The 19315-nt window shown below is 38.5% G+C and overlaps 1 protein-coding gene across 2 annotated transcripts in view; it reads right to left on the reverse strand.

Moving 5' to 3' along the window:
* CHCHD3 (coiled-coil-helix-coiled-coil-helix domain containing 3) overlaps window positions 1-19315 on the reverse strand; it is a 298477-nt gene that overhangs the window by 267394 nt on the left and 11768 nt on the right. For both annotated transcript variants that reach the window (XM_003813458.6, XM_003813459.6), the window contains exon 2: window positions 18934-19021. In XM_003813458.6, coding sequence (XP_003813506.1) covers window positions 18934-19021 — 88 coding nt within the window. The remainder of the gene's footprint in view (window positions 1-18933; window positions 19022-19315) is intronic.

Raw genomic sequence — 19315 nt, forward strand, 5'->3', positions numbered from 1 at the left:
TAACATGTTTCTGCCTCATAACAGGGCAAGCAAACAGCGCGGGGAGATAGCATGACACACACACCCCTCCAAACCAAAACACAGCTGCTCTGTTAAATTTAGACCTACCAACCTTGACAGTACCCTTTTAATTACTATTTTTTCCCTAATTCTCTGGGGTGCTTTTTTTAAACCTAGAAACTGCCAACAGCATTTTTCTACTAGCCAAGTTATTCTAAGCATCATATCCAAATAATGCAACATAAATAAATTCTTCTAAAGCAATAGATTTGTTTAAACGTATACTCTTGCACCTGATCAATAAAATAAAAATGATCAATTTTTATTTTTTTCTAATTTTTAAATTTCATATATTAGTTCTAGGCATACACACATATGTATACGTATGAATGAATATTTAGAGATAAAATTGCATTTCAGGCTGCTTGAGGATAAACCTCAAAAAAAGACAATTCTCATTTATAAATGTTCACAGACATATACAAATAAGCTCATAATTACAACTATATGTAGCTATGTAACTATAGCTGCAAATCTAATCATTCGTTCAAAAAAAAGTTTTGTCCAAGTATAATCACAGTGTTAGGAAACAAAGACGAATGAAAATCGTTCTTAACTAAAAAGCTCAGAATCTATCAAGGGAATCTTAGAGATAACAGTCCATTCCACCATCTGACAGATAAGAACACTAAGGCCCAGAGAAATAAAGAAACGTACCCAAGGTAAAACAGCCAGTTGGTTATAAGGTTGAGATAGAAGTATTTCTAGTCAGCAATCCAATACCATGCCAATTTAGTCTCTATTGATTCTACAATGTTCTAGGCATTAGGTTAGCCCTGAGTTAAGTATTATTCCAATGTTATAAAGAGCCCCATGGTGACTCAGGGCTGGCTGGTCCCAAAACCTGAGCCCCCTCATTGTATCAATTGCCTCTGTGCTAACCATTCTGCAGCTACAGACCTTCACAGACTCTGGACTCTGTCTCCCTGAAAAATGACTCGACACAGCATCAAAGTATTTCCATGTGCAGGTACTAAATCCTCCCTCCCTCCTACATAAAGTTTAGTGGAGGAGAGGAATGCAATCGTTGATAACTTTGAAGCAGAGAAAAGCAAAAACAAAAAACCACCACCATCATACTTGAAATAGTGAATAAACAAAAGCCAACCAAAATTATATCAACTATTATAAAAGTGAATTGTTACAATCCCTTGATGTCACTGACCAGCCATGCCAGCCCTGGGCAAAACAGCAAGCAGGAGAAAGCTTACCTTTGGCATTAGCCTGTACTGCAAAAAAACTTCAGTGACTAACGAACTGTTAAAATGCTCATACTAACATATCTGTGGTTGACACATTATTTTCTTAAGTGACAAACACACACAGACACACATTTGTATGTATACAAATGTTTGCTTGTAATCAAAACTGCATAGAGACAATAACTGAACTCAGATGTTGGAATCCAAAGTTGATATTTCAAACCCTCTCACAAGACATACGGAAAACCTGTACAGAAAGGAGCCAATCTTGACCACAGCTATGGAAAACCATGCCAACTCTTCAGGGGTGCCATAGCTCATTTGTATATTCGTCATTAAAAAGTAAAATGCTATTTGGGTTTCCAAGTTAACCCAAAAACCCATGATAAGCCTGAAGAATTATTCTAACAACAATATTTCATCTGTACTCATTCTTTCTTTGGGAAAATGCATTCTGGATCCCTTTGTTCCATAATGGGAATTGCCCAAGAAAGACTAGTGGCTTTGGCACACAGCTCCTATCACTCTAAACTTCCTCCAAATTCACACGGGATTTTCTCTATATTTTTCTCTTGGCAGTCACTGCTTTTTACAATTTCTTAATAGTTGCTTATTTATAGCTATGTTAGCCCCTGTCACTCTTGGACATCACAAATATAGTAAGAGGCAAAGCTGAAGGCCAGGCTCAGTCACGTCAGGGCTTAAATATCTATCAATATTCGTGCTCCTTCCACCTAACCACAGTGCTGGCTGGCCATTTATTCAATAGGTGTCTCAGAGCAAACTTTTGGGTCATGCACAGGAGGGATGGGGACTATTTGCAACACTCAGAGAATCTCCCACCAAATCCTGAGGCCTCTGCCTCTCTCTGGTCTAGTGAGCACTCAAATTTATACTTGGAAAGACCTACTGATTCAGCCCAAGCCAATCCACTGAGCAACACTCTGCTAGTCACGGGACACGTCATGAGAAGCCAAATATAATACTTTTGCTATGACAGAGTCTATGAAGAATCCCTAGTAACAATCACATCTGTGGTGAAGAACCACCCACTTCCACTATTCCTTTAAATCAGGGTCAAGTAGATTGTGTCTCCCTCCCAAGACGTTAATCTGAAGCATCCCATTCTTCAAAATAGTTGGCAATTATATGAAAAAGAAAAATGCATACATAATAATGCTAAGTGTCCTAAAGAATGACTCTGGTGATAAAGTGTCAGAAAATAACTGTTTTATTTAAGTTACTTGATGATGATCTCATTCAAGATTTCTTGTGGTTAACTGCATGATAAATACCTTCTGGCTATGATCTTTGTTCATTTTTCAAGAGGGCAAAATTTTGCATGAATGAACACACAAGAAAAGATGCTCCCTGCTCTTTCATCAACACAGAAACCACTAGTCCCCACAATGTGGAAGAAAAAAGAAAACTGCATTAAACAATTTATCTAAGGGCATGTTTTATTAATAAGTATTGCTTCATTAGTGCACAAATGCTATTTTAATATAAAACATACTTTTAAAAATAAAGTACCTGTTAATGAGAAGTACAAGATCAACAGGCTAAAAAACAAACTATACCTACCTCTTCATTCTGAAGGTGACAGAAAAATAGCACCATTCCTTGTACTTCTGTCAATGCTATGCCTTTTTATTAAGATAAAGCAATGTATTACTCCATGAAGACAAACTTCTTCAATGACTTGAAACAAAAATATACTGTCCAAATATATCCAACAACGACATTCTGCTAATACTAAAATAACTTAGTGCAGTATTTCTCTGACAGAGAGAATGAGGTCATTCTGCATAGGCTCACAAGAATTCCCTCTCACACTGCCTTGCATCTCTGAAATGGTTAATGAAGTCCCAAAGCACATGCTATGAGCTCCCAGTCCAAACTTCAAAAAATAACAATAAATATTATATAATGCAAGTCCCTATGTATATACGGTAAACATAAAAACAGGAAAAAAATGCATTTAAAGATACTTTTGTTAAAATTTGACAAAATTTCAAAAGTATTTCAAAAGCTTTATTGACACAAAATGTGTATAACATAAAATTTACCCATTTAAAGTACCATGCAATGGTGTTTAGTATATCCTCAGAGTTGTGCAACAATCAGCAGTGACTCCCTATCCTTGTTACCACCACCACCACCCCAGCCCTAGGCAACCACCACTTCTGCTCTTTATACATTTGCCTATACTGGACATTTCCTATAAATGGGATCATTTAGTATGTGGTCTTTTGTGACTGACTGCTTTCATCAAACATGTTTTTGAAGTGGAAAGTATTCTGAAGAAGCTGGGGATGATCACAGGCCCATCCATTCATTCATTCCATTGTCAAGTGTTTCTTGGGCACCTTCTACAGGTCAGACAGATGCCATATGGGTCACAAAGGAACCAGGGGCTCTCAGGTATGCCTTCTGCCCACAAGGAGCTTAATGTATAGTAAAGGTGCTAACAGAGTTATAAATAAGTAACCGTTTTTAAAATGTAGAGGGGCCTGGCATGGTGGCACTCACCTTTAATCCCAGCTACTTGGAAGGCTGAGGTGGGAGTATCACTTGAACCCAGGAGTTTGAGTTCAGCCTGGGAAAAACAGTGAGACCTCATCTCTTTAAAAAAACAAAAATTATGTATTCTTAATATATAATGATATGTATATAAAATATATACATATAATTTTGCATACACTTATATGTTTATAATATACTTATATAATTAATTATAATTATATTATCTATTTAATTAGAATAATTAGTTGAATATATTATATATAATTGTTATATATTTATAATTAGTTGTATTATATATTTGATTATAATTAATTATAATTATGTTATATAATAATATAGTTATGTTATATAGTAATCATAATTATAATTGTTATGTATTTATAATTATAATTATGTTATATAATTAATTATAATTGTTATATATTTATTATAATTATGTTATATAATTAATTATAATTGTTATATATTTATTATAATTAATTATAATATAATTCTGTTACATATTTAATTATAATTGTTTATAATTATTATGTATTTATTATAATTAATTCTAATATAATTGTGTTATATATCAAATTATAATTAATTATAACATAATTGTGTTATACATTTAATTTATTATAGTTAATTATATATAATTATATGTGTGTGTATACATAAAATACTGACTGCCAAGAGAAAAATATAGATAAAATGTCATGTGAGTTTAGAGGAAGGCAAATAGGATCAAGAAAAGTTCTGTTGAGGTGACTTTGGAGGTGATATCTCTCCCTCACTCCTCCCCCACCATACTCACATATATATACTAATTAAAAATAGTATAAAGATGTAAGGATAGAGCCAGGGCAGTGGCTCACACCTGTTATCACGCCTGTGCTTTGGGAGGCTGAGCAGAAGAATCACTTCAGCCCAAGAGTTAGAGACCAGCCTGAGCAACAGAGTGAGACCCCGTCTCTACAAAAAAGAAAAAAGTCTGCCAAATGTGGTGGTGGCACACACTTGTAACCCAAACTACTCAGGAAACTGAGGAGGGAGGATTGTTTGCACCCAGAAGGTCAAGGCTGCAGTGATCTATGATCACACCACTGCATTCGGCCTAGGTAACAGAGCAAGACTATGCCTCAAAAAAAAAAATGTAGGGTTAGAGCCATTTACTATAGAAGCAAATCCTCACTCCTTAGCTTTGTCAGTCTATTCGTATTTACTCCTTGTAACCTCATCTCCCACCAAGTACGTGCATTTCAAATAAATATAACTAGTTATAATTCACAGAAATCACCAAGCCCTTTATGACTGTAACCAATGCACCCATCATCGCACATCATCCTTCTCCCAAGAAATGCCCTTTCTCCTCCTCGCCCCCACCACCAATTCCATCACGTCTGATTGGTAAACTCCTATTATTCCTCCTTCAATATTCAGCTCAAACATCATCACCACCCCTTTCCTGAAGTCTGCCCTGATCGCCCTATGCAGAGTTAGTCGGCAGTCACATCTCTGACCTATTCATCTTTGAAACTCTGGCACTTAGTACAGTGTCTGGCACACAGCCAGTAATAAATAAATAAATGTTTGTTGGAACAAGGGCACAGAAAACCAAATGAAAGCCAAAGAGGGTAGACAGAAAGTAGTTCACTTGGCAAGAGTCAATGTGGAACAGGTAAAAGGTGGCAGTGAAGTTATGGCCCTGGATGCTTCTGTGTTAAAGAAAAAAAAAAGAAAAGGATACTTATTGATCACCTGCTATATTTCACTCAGCACCTGTATATTTTCTCATTTAGTCTCCATGGCAACCATGTGAAATTGGCATTAGTCTCCCCATTTTATTCTGAAGAAAAATGAGACAACTTGTCCATGATCACACAACTATTAAATGGCAAAAGCCCTTTGAACACTAAACATACACCACATGAGCTCACTCTCTCTCTCTCTCCTCTATTCAGTGGTGATTTAACTACCACCTTTCCATTTCCCATTTGAAGAACTGGGGTTCATTTCCTCTGTAGCCCTATTTCTGAAAGCATGCAATCACATTACATCACTGCCAGTAAAGCACAGATGGTGATTTCAGTTGGCCTTTGCAATTGGGTCTGGTTCGACTGGTTCAAGTCACACCTATTGAGGCACATCACAGATGATGCTGCAGGGCTGGGAATAGGGAGGTGTTTGTTCAACTAAAAGAATTTTACTTGGATGGAGAGAAAAAGGTAGTTCTCAATCAAAATATAACATAGCCTTAAAAAGTTTCAGTTCAGGCCAGGCTCAATGGCTCATGCCTATAATCCCAGCACTTTGTGAAGCTGAGACAGCAGGATGGAATGAAGCCAGGAGTTTGAGACCAGCCTGAGCAACATAGCAAGATCCTGTCTCTACAAAAAAAATTAAAAATTGGCAGTGTGGGGGCACCTGCCTGTAGTCCCAGCTACTCAGGAGGCTGAGATAGGAGAATCCCCTTGAGCCCAGCAGTTCAAGGCTGCAGTGAGCCATTACCGTACCATAGCACTCCAGCTAGGGTGATACAGTAAGACCTCGTCTCAAAAAAAGAAAAAAAAAGAAAAAAGGTTTCAGCTCAAAGTCCTATAATCAATCATGAACAATTTTTAAAATCACCATTTTTAACAAGTTTTATGTCATCACTTTTGCAAATGTCATTTTTGCAAAAAAGATGAACATGGGTTATGAAATAGTGGCTATGTCAGTAGAGGTATGTTTAATAGGACAGGAAAAAATAATTAGAGGAAAAATTTATTATTTGTATGTTTATCAAGCTTGAGCAAAAATACTTTTTCATTATACACATACATATATTTAATTTTCATTAAAGATTTTTTATTAAAAAAATAAAATATGTCAAAGGTCAAAGAATCATGAAAACAGGATTATAACTTCCCATAATCTTATAATACCCACTCTCAAAAGTTTCTGAGATGGAATATTAAAGCAACATTTTTAGAAAAGTTTTAAAAAATTTCACAAAAGCAGTGTATGGGCTCAATCCCATCAGATTCCCAGAGAAGACAACATGCTATTAAGAAAAATTAAAGAAACATATTGTGCTCAATGAGTATCTTTGCTGTCCCACAAAATTAAACAAAAGCTGCTTAGCTGGCCTCATTTTTCCTACCAAGGAAAAAGAAACAGGTGATTGGCCTTATTTTTTACTGTAAGTATGCATGCACAGTTAAAGCCATCTCTTCTTGCTAAAAGCACAAGTTTCTTTTTTTTTTTTTTCTTTGAGATGGGGTGTCACTCTGTCACCCAGGCTGGAGTGCAGGGATGCAAACATAGTACACTTCCAAGCTCGATCTCCTGGGCTCAAGGGATCCTCCTGCCTTGGCCTCCCAAAGTGCTGGGATTACAGGCCTGAGCCATCACACCAAAAAGTATAAGTTTCAAGAAGGGAAATGAATTGAGGGCTGCCAGAGGTATTTTGTTAAAATAATTTGTTTAAATGATTATAAGGATGATATTCAGAATCCGTAACCTAGCTGGTTGCATAACAAAACAATGTTTTTGGGGGAGCTGTTGACCTTAAATGCTGCTTTAATATTTTTGATTTAAATCAAATTTATCCTGATTTTAATAACTGATTTTCATTTCATTCCTCAGATCCATTCTCAAAACTGACACACAGCAATCAATATTTTATCTTATTGTTTAAAGTCATGAGATGACCACTATGTCAACAAAAGAAACAAATTGCATCTGAAGAATTTAGCGTAACTACCAAATGAAGCCAATCCGACATCATTATACGCATTCCCTGTGACTGTAGCACACGGTGATGAGGTGAAAAGGAAGCACTGGGTAAAAGCCCATATGAGCTAAAGCAAATTCTAGAGGTTTTCTTAGCTCTTTATTAGTTAGGGCTCCTCAGATGCTTCTGTGTGTTTGAGCACACAGGGAGCTCCCTGAGCTAGCTCCCTGGTCTCCCAGTCGTCCCCACACTGGGAGGACTGGCCCAAGCATTGGACCTTCCTTCCAACCCCTACCCAGAAGCCAAACCAAACCGCAACCTTCCTGGGCTTCCAGACACCAAAGTCCCCAGACTTCAAAGAGCAGGCCTCAGAGGCTTGAGGAAATGAATGATGGCAGAAAGACCACTCTTTCAAGAAGAAAATAAGTCATGATCCTCAAGTGAGAAGCTGAGATCAGACACGAGAAAAGCCACATAGGAGAAGATACAGTGAAGAAAAGCTCCACTCTCAAGTGTCCCAGAGTTTTGACAACAGGAAGAGAGCAGGGGGTTCTACTAGAAAAGGGAGCCAGGGGTAACTTGTTTTCCAAGTTAGGGACCTACCTCTAGACACCCTAACCAAACCTCACCTATAACTCCTAGCCTAAAATTCCAGGGGACAAAGGTACTAATGTCAGATTAACTTCGACCCAATGGAGGAGGAAAGTGAGGAGGGTAGCAGGAACTGAGAGTGGGAGGGTCCGAGAAGGGAAAATCCCAACTCACTACAGCACTCACCAAAACTTGTCAAGTCTACACGGATGATTTCCTTTCTAAACTAAATTAGTAACTAGGAGGAGGACATGAACCTCCACATCAATGTTTCCAAATCCAGAGCCCCGCTCCCTAGCCACTCCTCCACAGACTCGTACTTTTCCCCAGATGGTACTCAAGAAAGTGCCTCTTCCAAAAGGGCTTCCTTGGGTCTGCTACGATTGAGACCTGAAACTGGCATTGTATAAGCACCATCAGGAGCCTGGTGAAGACACTCACACCCATGCCCAGTGGAACCAACCTAAGAGAAAGACCCCTTTTCCTGCTTGCCTCTTAGTGGACACAGGCACTTGTACATATCAGGCTTCATTATCTGATTTGCTTTAGCTCACGCATTCCACAAACATTTATGAGGCACCTAACTTTATAATACGGTCACTGTGGCTGAGCGTACAGAACATGGGAAGCGAACATTCACTTCTTTCAAAGGCTCATAATCAAATGGGAAAAACAGACAAGTAAACATGTAATTGTAACACAATGAAGTACATACTATTACAAGGATCAGTACTAAAGAGAATTAGTAACACAAGAAAAGGAAATTCTTCAAAATGGTATCAACTTGGAAAGTCCACACTGAGAAAATGAGGAAATGGCTCTTGAAGGAAATCTCCTCGACCCTCTGAGACTTCTTCTTTTCCTGCTTTGCCTAATTATCTGGTCTCAACAGGTCAATGTTTACCTGCAGCAAACACACACAGTTCTATAACGGCCTCGGCAAAGAGAGCTCAGCACCAAAGCAAGGGGGAGTGCTGAAGGAAGTGCCAGAAGAGGAGGTCCTGGGAGGACCAATGAGAAAATAGAAGCTATGGGATCTGGAGGAGAGGGGTGTGTAACGGGCAATGGCAGAACCACGTGACGTGTGCTACGAGAGACGTGCACAGGTACCACAGGCCCACACAGGTGGGGCATCTCACCAGGACTGGGTGTCATGAAAAGTTTCCTGGGGTAAGTGGTTTCTAGGCAGGGATCTGAACAATGAGCAGGAGTTTGCTAGACAAAAGGCAGGTAAGAGGTGAGATAGCAGTGGGGCAGGGCTAGAAGTTGGAACAGTATTCAGACAGAAGGAACAACACGGTCAAAAACCCAAAAGGAGGCCGGGTGCGGTGGCTCAGGCCTGTAATCCCAGCACTTTGGGAGGCCAAGATGGGTGGATCACCTGACGTCAGCAGTTCGAGACCAGCCTGGCCAACATGGTGAAACCCCATGTCTACTAAAAATACAAAAAATTAGCCAGGCGTGGTGGCGGGAGCCTGTAATCCCAGTTACTCGGGAGGCTGAGGCAGGAGAATCACTTGAACCTGGGAGGTGGAGGTTGCAGTGAGCCAAGATTGAGGCATTGCACTCCAGCCTGGGCCACAACAGCAAAACTCCAACTCAAAAATAAAAAAACTCAAAAGGATAAGTCTGAGGATATACAAGAACTTCAATATGACTAGACAAAGAAGTTCAACACAACAGACAAAGGTCTGTCTGCCAGCAAGGTCTTGTACAAAAGCAGTATTTGGGCTCAATCCCATGAGATTCCCAGAGAAGACTCGAGCAGGAGATGGATTGTACAGGACCTTGCTGGCTATGTAAGAGATTTGGGCTGCATCCTAAGAGGAAGGCCAGGGTGGGGTGGAGGGCTCAAGTTTCTAACAGAGGAATGGCATGATTAGTTTCATGCTTTGGAAAGAAACTAGGGCTGCAGTGAGAATAGACCGGGGAATGCAAGACTAAAGGCAGGGACCCCAAGCAAGAGACTGCCAGGGTAATGCAGGAAAAAGATAATGGTGGCCAGACTAGGGCAATGATGCCAGGGATGGGAGAAACTGCAAAGCGTAACATAATAAATTGGGAAATGCAGAGCAAGGCTCTACTGCTACTCATCAAATACAGACAAGGTCTGCAAGTGACCCTTGCAGGACTATAGCAATGATGGGTGTGGACAAGCAAAAAAAAAAAAAAAAAAAAAAAAAAAAAGCCCTATGAGAAAAGAGCAAGGTGCATGTGCATGAAGTGAGGAGGAAAGCAGTCGCACTCACTCAGCTGACAAAGGAAAGAAGTCCTGCCAACACAGTGAGTACACAGGGGTTGGTTGCTGGCAGCCGTGTACTTGCCCACCATGCAATCTGTCAGATGTTTCAAACACCTTGTATCTTTATAGTAATGTGAGTTATCATGACTACCCTGTAACTGAAAGTAATTTCAAGCTCCAATCATTTGATGCTGGCTAATTAAAACCCATATTTCAATTAACCACTCATTCAGGGGAAGCAGGGCATATAGAACCAGAATATTGTCATAAGCATGCCATAGCAATTCGGTGATAAAGTTTGGAGATCCTTCTATAATGATCCACATGGGTACCCGAGGCTTTTCAAGGAATACTCAAGTACAGTGACAGCTGTCAACAAAGTGTCAAGTAGCCCTGGGGGCAGAGAAGGTTTAAAAGGGGGACTTAAAAGCACTTACTGTTCCCTGGTAGCACTGATTTGGCCTAATACAGAACACTATAGGAGTGACTCTGAATAAACCAGGGAGGCAGGAGAGGGTAAAGGAAAGAAATGAAATGCTGGGTCAGACCTTACTTTTAATTTTTTTTTTTTTTTAACAAGGAAAAACAAGATCATCAACAACAATAACCTACTATTTGGCTGACAGCTGGAAAGTCAATGGATTGATTTTGAACCTCTCTGCTTGCAATAGGAAAATGTACATTTGAAACTCCCTTGGGCAACTTATTATAAGAGATTTGGGCCATCCAGATGATGCTCTCAAATCTGTCAAATTCCAAGAAAGGCAAAAATATTGTTAATATTGTTTACAACAAATGTATGAAATTTAAATCAAAAATAGTATTGCTAAGTATGTCCTATGCTTTATATTCTATTAGTTTTGCTTGACTAACCAATGCCGTATTTTATTTCACAAATCTTGAAGCATGATTACAAAATTTATATCACTGTTTTATCTAGTTTTCTTAATATAGTTTTGGTGACACCCATGATTTGCTTGGTTATGACAAATAACAACACTTGTTCTGTGAGAAAATACAATCCACTATCCCATAATTCCATTTAAAGTTAGTGTCCAGAATCTACAGCAGCAAAAATGGGGAGCTTCTTTAAAACAGCGTCTTTTTTCTCTGCTGTCATTGAAACTACTAGGTCATAACTCCTGAGTTAACTTCCAGCTCCTGAGTACTGTGACTCCACGACATTACTATATTTCTAATCTACATTATACAACCTACCTAAGAAAACAGTTGCTTCTTTCTAGTAACTTAGGGGCAAGTAGGGAGTGTCCGGCCCACTTGATTTCATACCACCTAGAAGCACCAATGCAAAGTAAATAATGCTGCTGCAGTAACAAGGGCAGGGACCTCTGAAGACATAATATAAAGCAGCTGAAGCCAGTGGTTAATCCGTTAACTAGGAAATCAATGGGTGGAAGTTCCTAGTCACAGAAAACGATCGGAAGATGTAACTCACTGATGTTTCAGAACCTACCAAGCTTTATCTCTAGTACATTCTCTCTCCCACTGCAGCACTTTCTTTGTGTGACTCCCTTTTGACCATTCTAAAATACCACGGAATACAAAACACATTGCTAATGACAAGAAAGGAAGTTTTCTATGCCCTCCTCTCAATTTTAAAATAAAGTCAGCCTAAAGGTTTTCTGGATTCTCAAAAATAAATCCAACATAGAGATGAATCAAGTAGCACAGAGAAAAGGTGTCCTAGGCCTGGGGAGAAAAGGACTGAAGCGTGAGTCAAGGACTGTCACTACCCATCCATGGAGCAGTAGTTACCATATCCAGCCAAGCCCTCCTCTGCCCTGCCACTCTACCTATACCAGGCAGCGGCTGACCTTCCTGATTGCTAGTTTCCAACTAACATCCTTTCTTTACCTTATCCTTCCAAGGATCCACTTGCTTCATTCACCTTCCCTGCTCAGAACTCATCTGTTACACCCTAGCCTGCCATGCTGTCTCACGCATTTGAGGGCAACTTTCTTTCTTTCTTTCTTTTTGCAATAGGGCCAATTACGGACAAATAAAAATGCTTATGGGGCTGCTTCTTTACTTAACTGAAGATGAAAATGGTTTTATTTAGTACTATGGTGGAAAATACATATTCTTACCACTCAGATTTGTTTATTGGATATAAAAATATCAATAAGAAAACCAGCACTATATTTTTACGAATAAAAATGTTACTAATATCTGGGTATATCTGAAGGCACAACTAATGTAACTTTCCAGACTTGCATCCTAAAATGAGATAGAACAGCTCTGAAGCTGCCCAGGCCCTATAGGATAGAATTAAACTCATTGACTTCAACCTACCCACCCATGAGACCCTACAAGAAACCTTTATCTGAATTAATCTGGTCTGTGTGCTAACTCTACCAGGATTACCTTCTACTCTAACCCCCCTCCCATCCCTCTTAGCCTCAAGTTTGGCTCAAGTTCACTTCCCCTGATGCCAGGCCTGCCTGCCAAAGCTCCTGACACTCTTTCTCTAAATTCCTAAAGCACTTCCCATACCTCTTATACATTCTATCTCACTCACATGTTGATTCACCTTCTCAAAAATATTAACAGAGGAAGCGACTAAACTAGTACTCATTCACTACACTGTAACATTAAATATGCTTTGACCAAACTAGTAATTCCTTGAAGGTCAAAGATGGCGGCCATGCTAACACTTGTTGACTGATGGAACTAACCATGAGTTCTTCAACCCTAGACTGTTGGCAGATTTCTTTTTCAGAGCAGAATATGCTGACTTAGAGAATTAGATTTAATGCCTTTAATTCAATAGCAATTAGGTTTCTTACTATTAGGAACAGTCAGGCAAATCAACCATTACAGCCCACAAAAAAAGTACACAGTTGAGACACTGGCATCCACAAAGTTTCACATATTAAAAGTTGGAAACCTAGATGTTTAGTTCTTGTAACTCGAGTCAAAGGAATAAGCTTATTTTCTCTGAACTCTCCCTACAGTGTTATGTCTAAATGAGCCTTAAAGAGCTGTTTAAAAATAACTAGGAGGGCCAGATTCTGGGAGAAAAATACACAGAACTTATACATGAATCTGTTTCCCAAAATTGGCTGTTTAGTTTAGGCTGTGCTATTTCCTGCTCAAATTGGTTTCCTGCAATTTGTTAAGGCTGCCAAATACTTAGTGATCTCAGTGATATACTTAACACAAACTGGCAAATCTTTCTTATTTTTCACAATGACGAGAAATTTACAGAGAAACTTCTACAGTGAGGATGATAACAAAAGTTAGGTCATTTGTCTTGTTTTTTTCCAGATTCATCATTTTTATCTGGTTGCCAGTAGCTTACGAAAACAACAAAACATCTCCTAATATCATTTCCTGTCTATTTCTTCATATTGATTTGGGGACAGTTTCTTCAGCGGTAGGTAGGGTCAACCATGAGAGGTCTGACCTCATTATAAGCCAGAAAAACTAAAAGATCAGGTTGAAAGGAAACAATCAGTACCCAAAATTGATTTTTTAAAATCAAAAGATGCAAGATGTTAATGAAAAGGTAAGTTTATAACTATATGCAATGACATCTCCTTATGTCAGCCTAAGAAAAAAATTATCTGGTATAAAAGCAAACCAATATAGTTGAGATAACGCAGCAAAAAAATTGAGGCAACAAGGACACAGTTAAGTTATTGAGAGCACATTCATTTATTAAAGTGGCATTACAATCTGCTGTGTGTCACACAGTATATTATTTTGCCCAAACAGCTTTACATGCGAATACTTACTGCAACGAGCCACTGATCTGGTTCAAGGTTTAGCAAAAAAATTGTATTTTTTATGAAAAAAAAGTTTCAGTAAAGTCTTCAGAGGAACCCACTTTCTTATAGTATAAAATGTATTCTCAAAACTATTTTTATGACAAAATTGAGTTCCTATATACAGAAATCCTAGGGCTCTCAGTTCATCAAATACACTGCCCTATATTCACACATATGAATAGCCTAGGGCTGGTATGACTAAGAGTCCTGTGAGAAAGAAGGCTTTTTAATAAATACTTAAAATTCAACTCACATTTAATATATAATTTACTTCACACTGAAAAATGTAAAAAAGGCGAGTGACATTTTTATCAATACATTTTTGTAGGCTTGAAAAATTATTTCATAACACATCTAAATTTTAAATCATAAGAAATCTATTATTGAGTACTAACTAAAACTCCTAAATGAGACAAACTCAGAACAAAACATAAATGTTCAAGCTTCCTGCTTTTATAAGGCTATTTTTTTAATTCTAAGAAGAATAAATACTTTGTTAATTTACACATAGTTGAACTGCATTCTTAACCTAAAGCAAGATCATTTCAAAATAGCATGCCAAATTTTAGTTCTTTTCTTGGGTTAGGTTGGAAAGGGTGAGAGAAATCATGTACTCAAAGAACCTGTCCTATGAGCCTTGTTGAGTCTTTTTCACATCATGGTGCAGATAGAAAATAAAAAGCACTGGTGTATTCCAGATCAGAGCTATGCAACAGAACTGTCTGCAATAATAGAAATGCCCTATATCTACACTTTCCAATATGGTAGTCAAAAGCCACATGCGGTTACTGAGCATAAAATGTAAAGAGTGCAACTTCAGAGCTAAAGTTTTCATTTGATCATTGACTTAATTTTCACTTAACTTTTAAGAGCCACATGTGACTAGTGGCTACCATTTGGAAAGTGTAGTTCTAGCCTGACCACTAAAACACAAGATGGCATACTTTTTTTTTTTTTTGAGATGGAGTCTCACTCTGTTGCCCAGGCTGAAGTGCAGTGGCACAATCTCGGCTTACTGCAACTTCCCCCTCCCAGGTTCAATCGATTCTCATGCCTCAGTATCCTGAGTAGCTGGGATTACAGGCATGTGCCACCACGCCCAGCTATTTTTTGTATTTTTAGTAGAGATAGGGATTCACCATGTTAGGCAGGCTGGTCTCAAACTCCTGACCTCAGGTGATCCTCCCACCTCAGCCTCTCAAAGTGATGGGATTACAGGCATGAGCCACCAAGCCCAGCCCACAAGATGGCATTCTAAGAGCTTTCAGTGCCCAGGATGGTCACAGCTGGTCATGGACCAAAGAGTTCATCAGTCATTTCAAATGGGGAGTGAGAAGGGATGGGTCCCTCAGCAAAGCCAGAACTCTTCACATCAGTGGCATGCTCTTCGGGCCAGACACACCACAGGCACTCATAGAAAACCTCCCGACCCATCCCCACTCTCTCGAAATATCAAAACAACCCAAGAAAGAAAACATTTTCTCTCCTTCCACTCAGGCCAATATGGGAAAAAGCTAGAACAACCAACAATTACTTATAGACAACGGGTTCTTTCCTTAGTTCAAGCAGAACATCACTAAAAAGCAGCTCCTTCATTCCAACTAGTTTCTATCACGTCCTTTCTAAAGCAAGATGTCATTCAAATTAAAATAAGACAAAGTGGTTAACAGCATTTGCTCTGGAGTCAGACAAACTTGAATGTAACTCTCATCTCCATTGCTCACCAGCTGTGTGACTTTGGGCAAAATAATTAATCACTTCAAGTCTCAGTTTCTTTCTACATAAAATGGGTTATCACAGGTCCTTCTTCATAGGGTTATAAGGATGAAATGAGATAAGATGTACACAGGATTTAGCAGAGTACCTACAATGTAATAAATTTTAAGTGTCATCTATCATTACTTCAGTATATTGAATCATCATGATCATCACGCTAACTCCGTAACACAGGAGGTAGGAAAAAAAATCTACCTACAACAAATCATACTTTAGAACAAATTCCAATTTTAAATGTATCCATATATCATCATTCTTTTTTTAACACCAAGAAAATGTTTTAATTAAACTACAGAAACAATGGTTATAGCACAGAATATTCATAAGCAAAAAGATACACGTCATAAGTACTTACAAAGTTACAAACCATTTGCTCCTTAACATTTTCCGTATTTTAAGTTCATACATGTAGATAAGAACAGATTCACCATTTTGAGGAAGAGGAGGAAGCAAAGGTATATTTATCATCAGCTAGATGTGCTCACTGTATGCAGTGGTATTTATATGCAAGACCCGAGTGACTGGAAGTGCAGTTGTTGGGCATTTTAATAAACTGGACAGTCATTTGTTTCTGCACGACAAGGCATCTTCTTAAGCCAAAATATTTGATAAACTTATTTTCAGTATCTCCTAGGTTTCTTTTATACTATGTTTCTACCTCCCTTATAGTCTTGTTATATATGTAGTTTATCTGTCAAAAAAAACTTTTTCCTATTTTTGCATCTTTTCAAAATACCTGGCTTGGCCGGGCACGGTGGCTCACACCTGTAATCCCAGCAATTTGGGAGGTCGAGGCGGGCGGATCACGAGGTCAGGAGATTGAGACCATCCTGGCTAACACGGTGAAACCCTGTCTCTACTAAAAATATAAAAAATTAGCCAGGCGTGGTGGTGGGAGCCTGTAGTCCCAGCTACTCGGGAGACTGAGGCAGGAGAATGGCATGAACCCAGGAGGCGGAGCTTGCAGTGAGCCAAGATCACGCCACTGCACTCCAGCCTGGGAGTCAGCGAGACTCCATCTCAAAAGAAAAAAAAAAAAGAAAAACCTGGCTTATTTATTTACATAATAGAAACATTCAATATATGTCACCTGAATTAAATGTATAGAACTCTCCAGAATGAACAAAAGTAGCTACTTTTAAAATGGATAATGCCCTTAAATTAATTCAACAGATAATAAGCACTTACTAAGAAGCAGGTTACACTATCCTAGGAGCTAAGAATTCAGCTGTGAACAAACAGATGAGGAATAAGGTCCCTGGAGCTTCTCTTCTAGTGAAGATAGCAGTCACAGTGAATAAGTAGAGGAAAGGTGATAGGAGATGATGAATAATGTGATGATGTTGGAAGGCAGAGAGGGACCAGTCATGATATATGATGGAAGCCCAGGGAAGCAGCTCAGACTATATTCTGTGTACCATGGAGAGCCACCACTGGGACATGACTTGACCTGATTTGCTTTTCTTCAAAAGATTGTGAGGACTTCTGTGTGCACAGCACAGGGGGGAAGAGTGAAGCAGGGAGCCAGTTAAGAGACTTCCGCAGAAGACGATGGTTATCTATCTGGATTGGAGATACAGCAGAGGAGATAGATGCAAAAGGAACATATTTAGACATGTTTTAGAGATGTAGTTGACAAGACTAGCTAACAGTCTGATGTAAGGAATAAGGAAAAAAGAAAACAAGGATGAATCCCCAATTGGGGACCTGACTACCTGTGCCATTTAGTGGGAAAGACAGAGAAGAAAAGCAAGTCTGGGGGTGAAAATAAAGGTTGATTTGGGATATGTCAAGTTGAGGAATCTGTAAGGGGAGGTTTCAAGTAGGCAGTTGTCTATTATAATGTCTGGAATTTCAGGGAAAGGTCAGGGCTAGAGATATAATTTTGGGAGTCACAGGCATCTAGATAATGATTTCAAAACCGTATATTGGGACAAGATTACTTAGTAGAAATCAACAAAGAACCCTGGACTGAGGGTTGCAAGTAGGGTGAAAGGAAAACCAAGAGTGTGGTCCAGAAGCCAAAACAAGGGTTTCTAACAAGGAAGGCATGCTCACTTTCTATCTAGCGTTAATTAACTGTGAATCCTCAACTCTCCTACTAAACAAGAAGCTTCAAAGGGGCAAGAAGTAATTCTTATTCATCTTGGTACCCTTTCCTCTAAACGTATCAGAAGCTCAATTCATGTTTACTGACTTAATGATTAGTAAGGGGCGGGGCGGGGGGGGGGTCACAATTGGCCCAAGTGAATGGCATTTGGGCAGGATCTCGTCTTTCTCAATTTCACAGTCTATAGCCAGATTTCCCCCTTTCTGATAAGTACAGGAAAATCTCACTTAGTCCAAAATTAATCATCCCAATTATTTTCTTGTTGCCATTTCACAATAAATAGCGTATCTATCCATCAACTGGGCAGTATCAAGAACAGTGCTGGACACATAGCTGGTGCTTAGTAAAATATTGGATAAACAGATGAGTGTGGCAGGAGAGAGAAAAGGGAGAAGAAACAGCATTAAGTCTCTTATCCAGCAGGACCTACAGATAAAATTAGGCTTAATAATTCTTTATGGATTTCATTTACCACCATATTTCCATCAATAACTAAGACTGACTGTGACAAACTAAACCTTGTATAAACTTAGAAGAAATTTATTAGAAAATAAAATCATTTGGAATACTTCACAATTTGAAAATAGCAAATCAATATTTTCTAAGTTCAATTTTTTAAATAAATATTTTCCTAAATCTCTAATATCCCTATAAGCAATCCATTTTATACAAAAAGATATGAAGTAACTTTCCAAAGCCTAGTAGAGGATTCAAGAGTGGGAAGAGAAAACAAAATTTTCAAAGAATGTTTGAAAATAGTTTCATTCTTAGTACAGAACATTTTAAAAGAAACCCCAATACTGATTTCTAATATTCCTTATAAAAAGCTAAACATCCAAATAACGAAAGACAGAATGCTAGAGAACTTGACTATTGAGTCAACTTCTTCCACTTATAATTTATCTCCTAAAAACCCTAAAATTAAAATTCAGCAATACCTGAGGCACCATAAGCACCAGAATACCGCTGAGACTTCGAACCAGATGGAGAGGATTCCTTCATTCGATCAATCACATTTTCCGAAAGCTGGAAAAGCAACATCAAAATAAAATCAATTATAAAACAGCAAGATCAAAAACCAGTGCAATAACATCCAAGTAATTTAGTCATCCATATCCATACATACGACGAATGGCCTAAAGAAATTAGGCTAAATCTAACAGCCATAAAACCAGAAGGAAGAATAATTTTAAGATTTCGAGATGCACCCCACAGCACTACTCCTTTATTTTTTCTAATGCACTGCTAATTGTTCATTATAAATAACTACACTCTTCATTTTATACTATGCACAAAATTGTAATCTCTGGGGAAATGTAT

The sequence above is a fragment of the Pan paniscus genome, chromosome 6, assembly GCF_029289425.2.
Source record: "Pan paniscus chromosome 6, NHGRI_mPanPan1-v2.0_pri, whole genome shotgun sequence".
Classification (NCBI taxonomy): domain Eukaryota; kingdom Metazoa; phylum Chordata; class Mammalia; order Primates; family Hominidae; genus Pan; species Pan paniscus.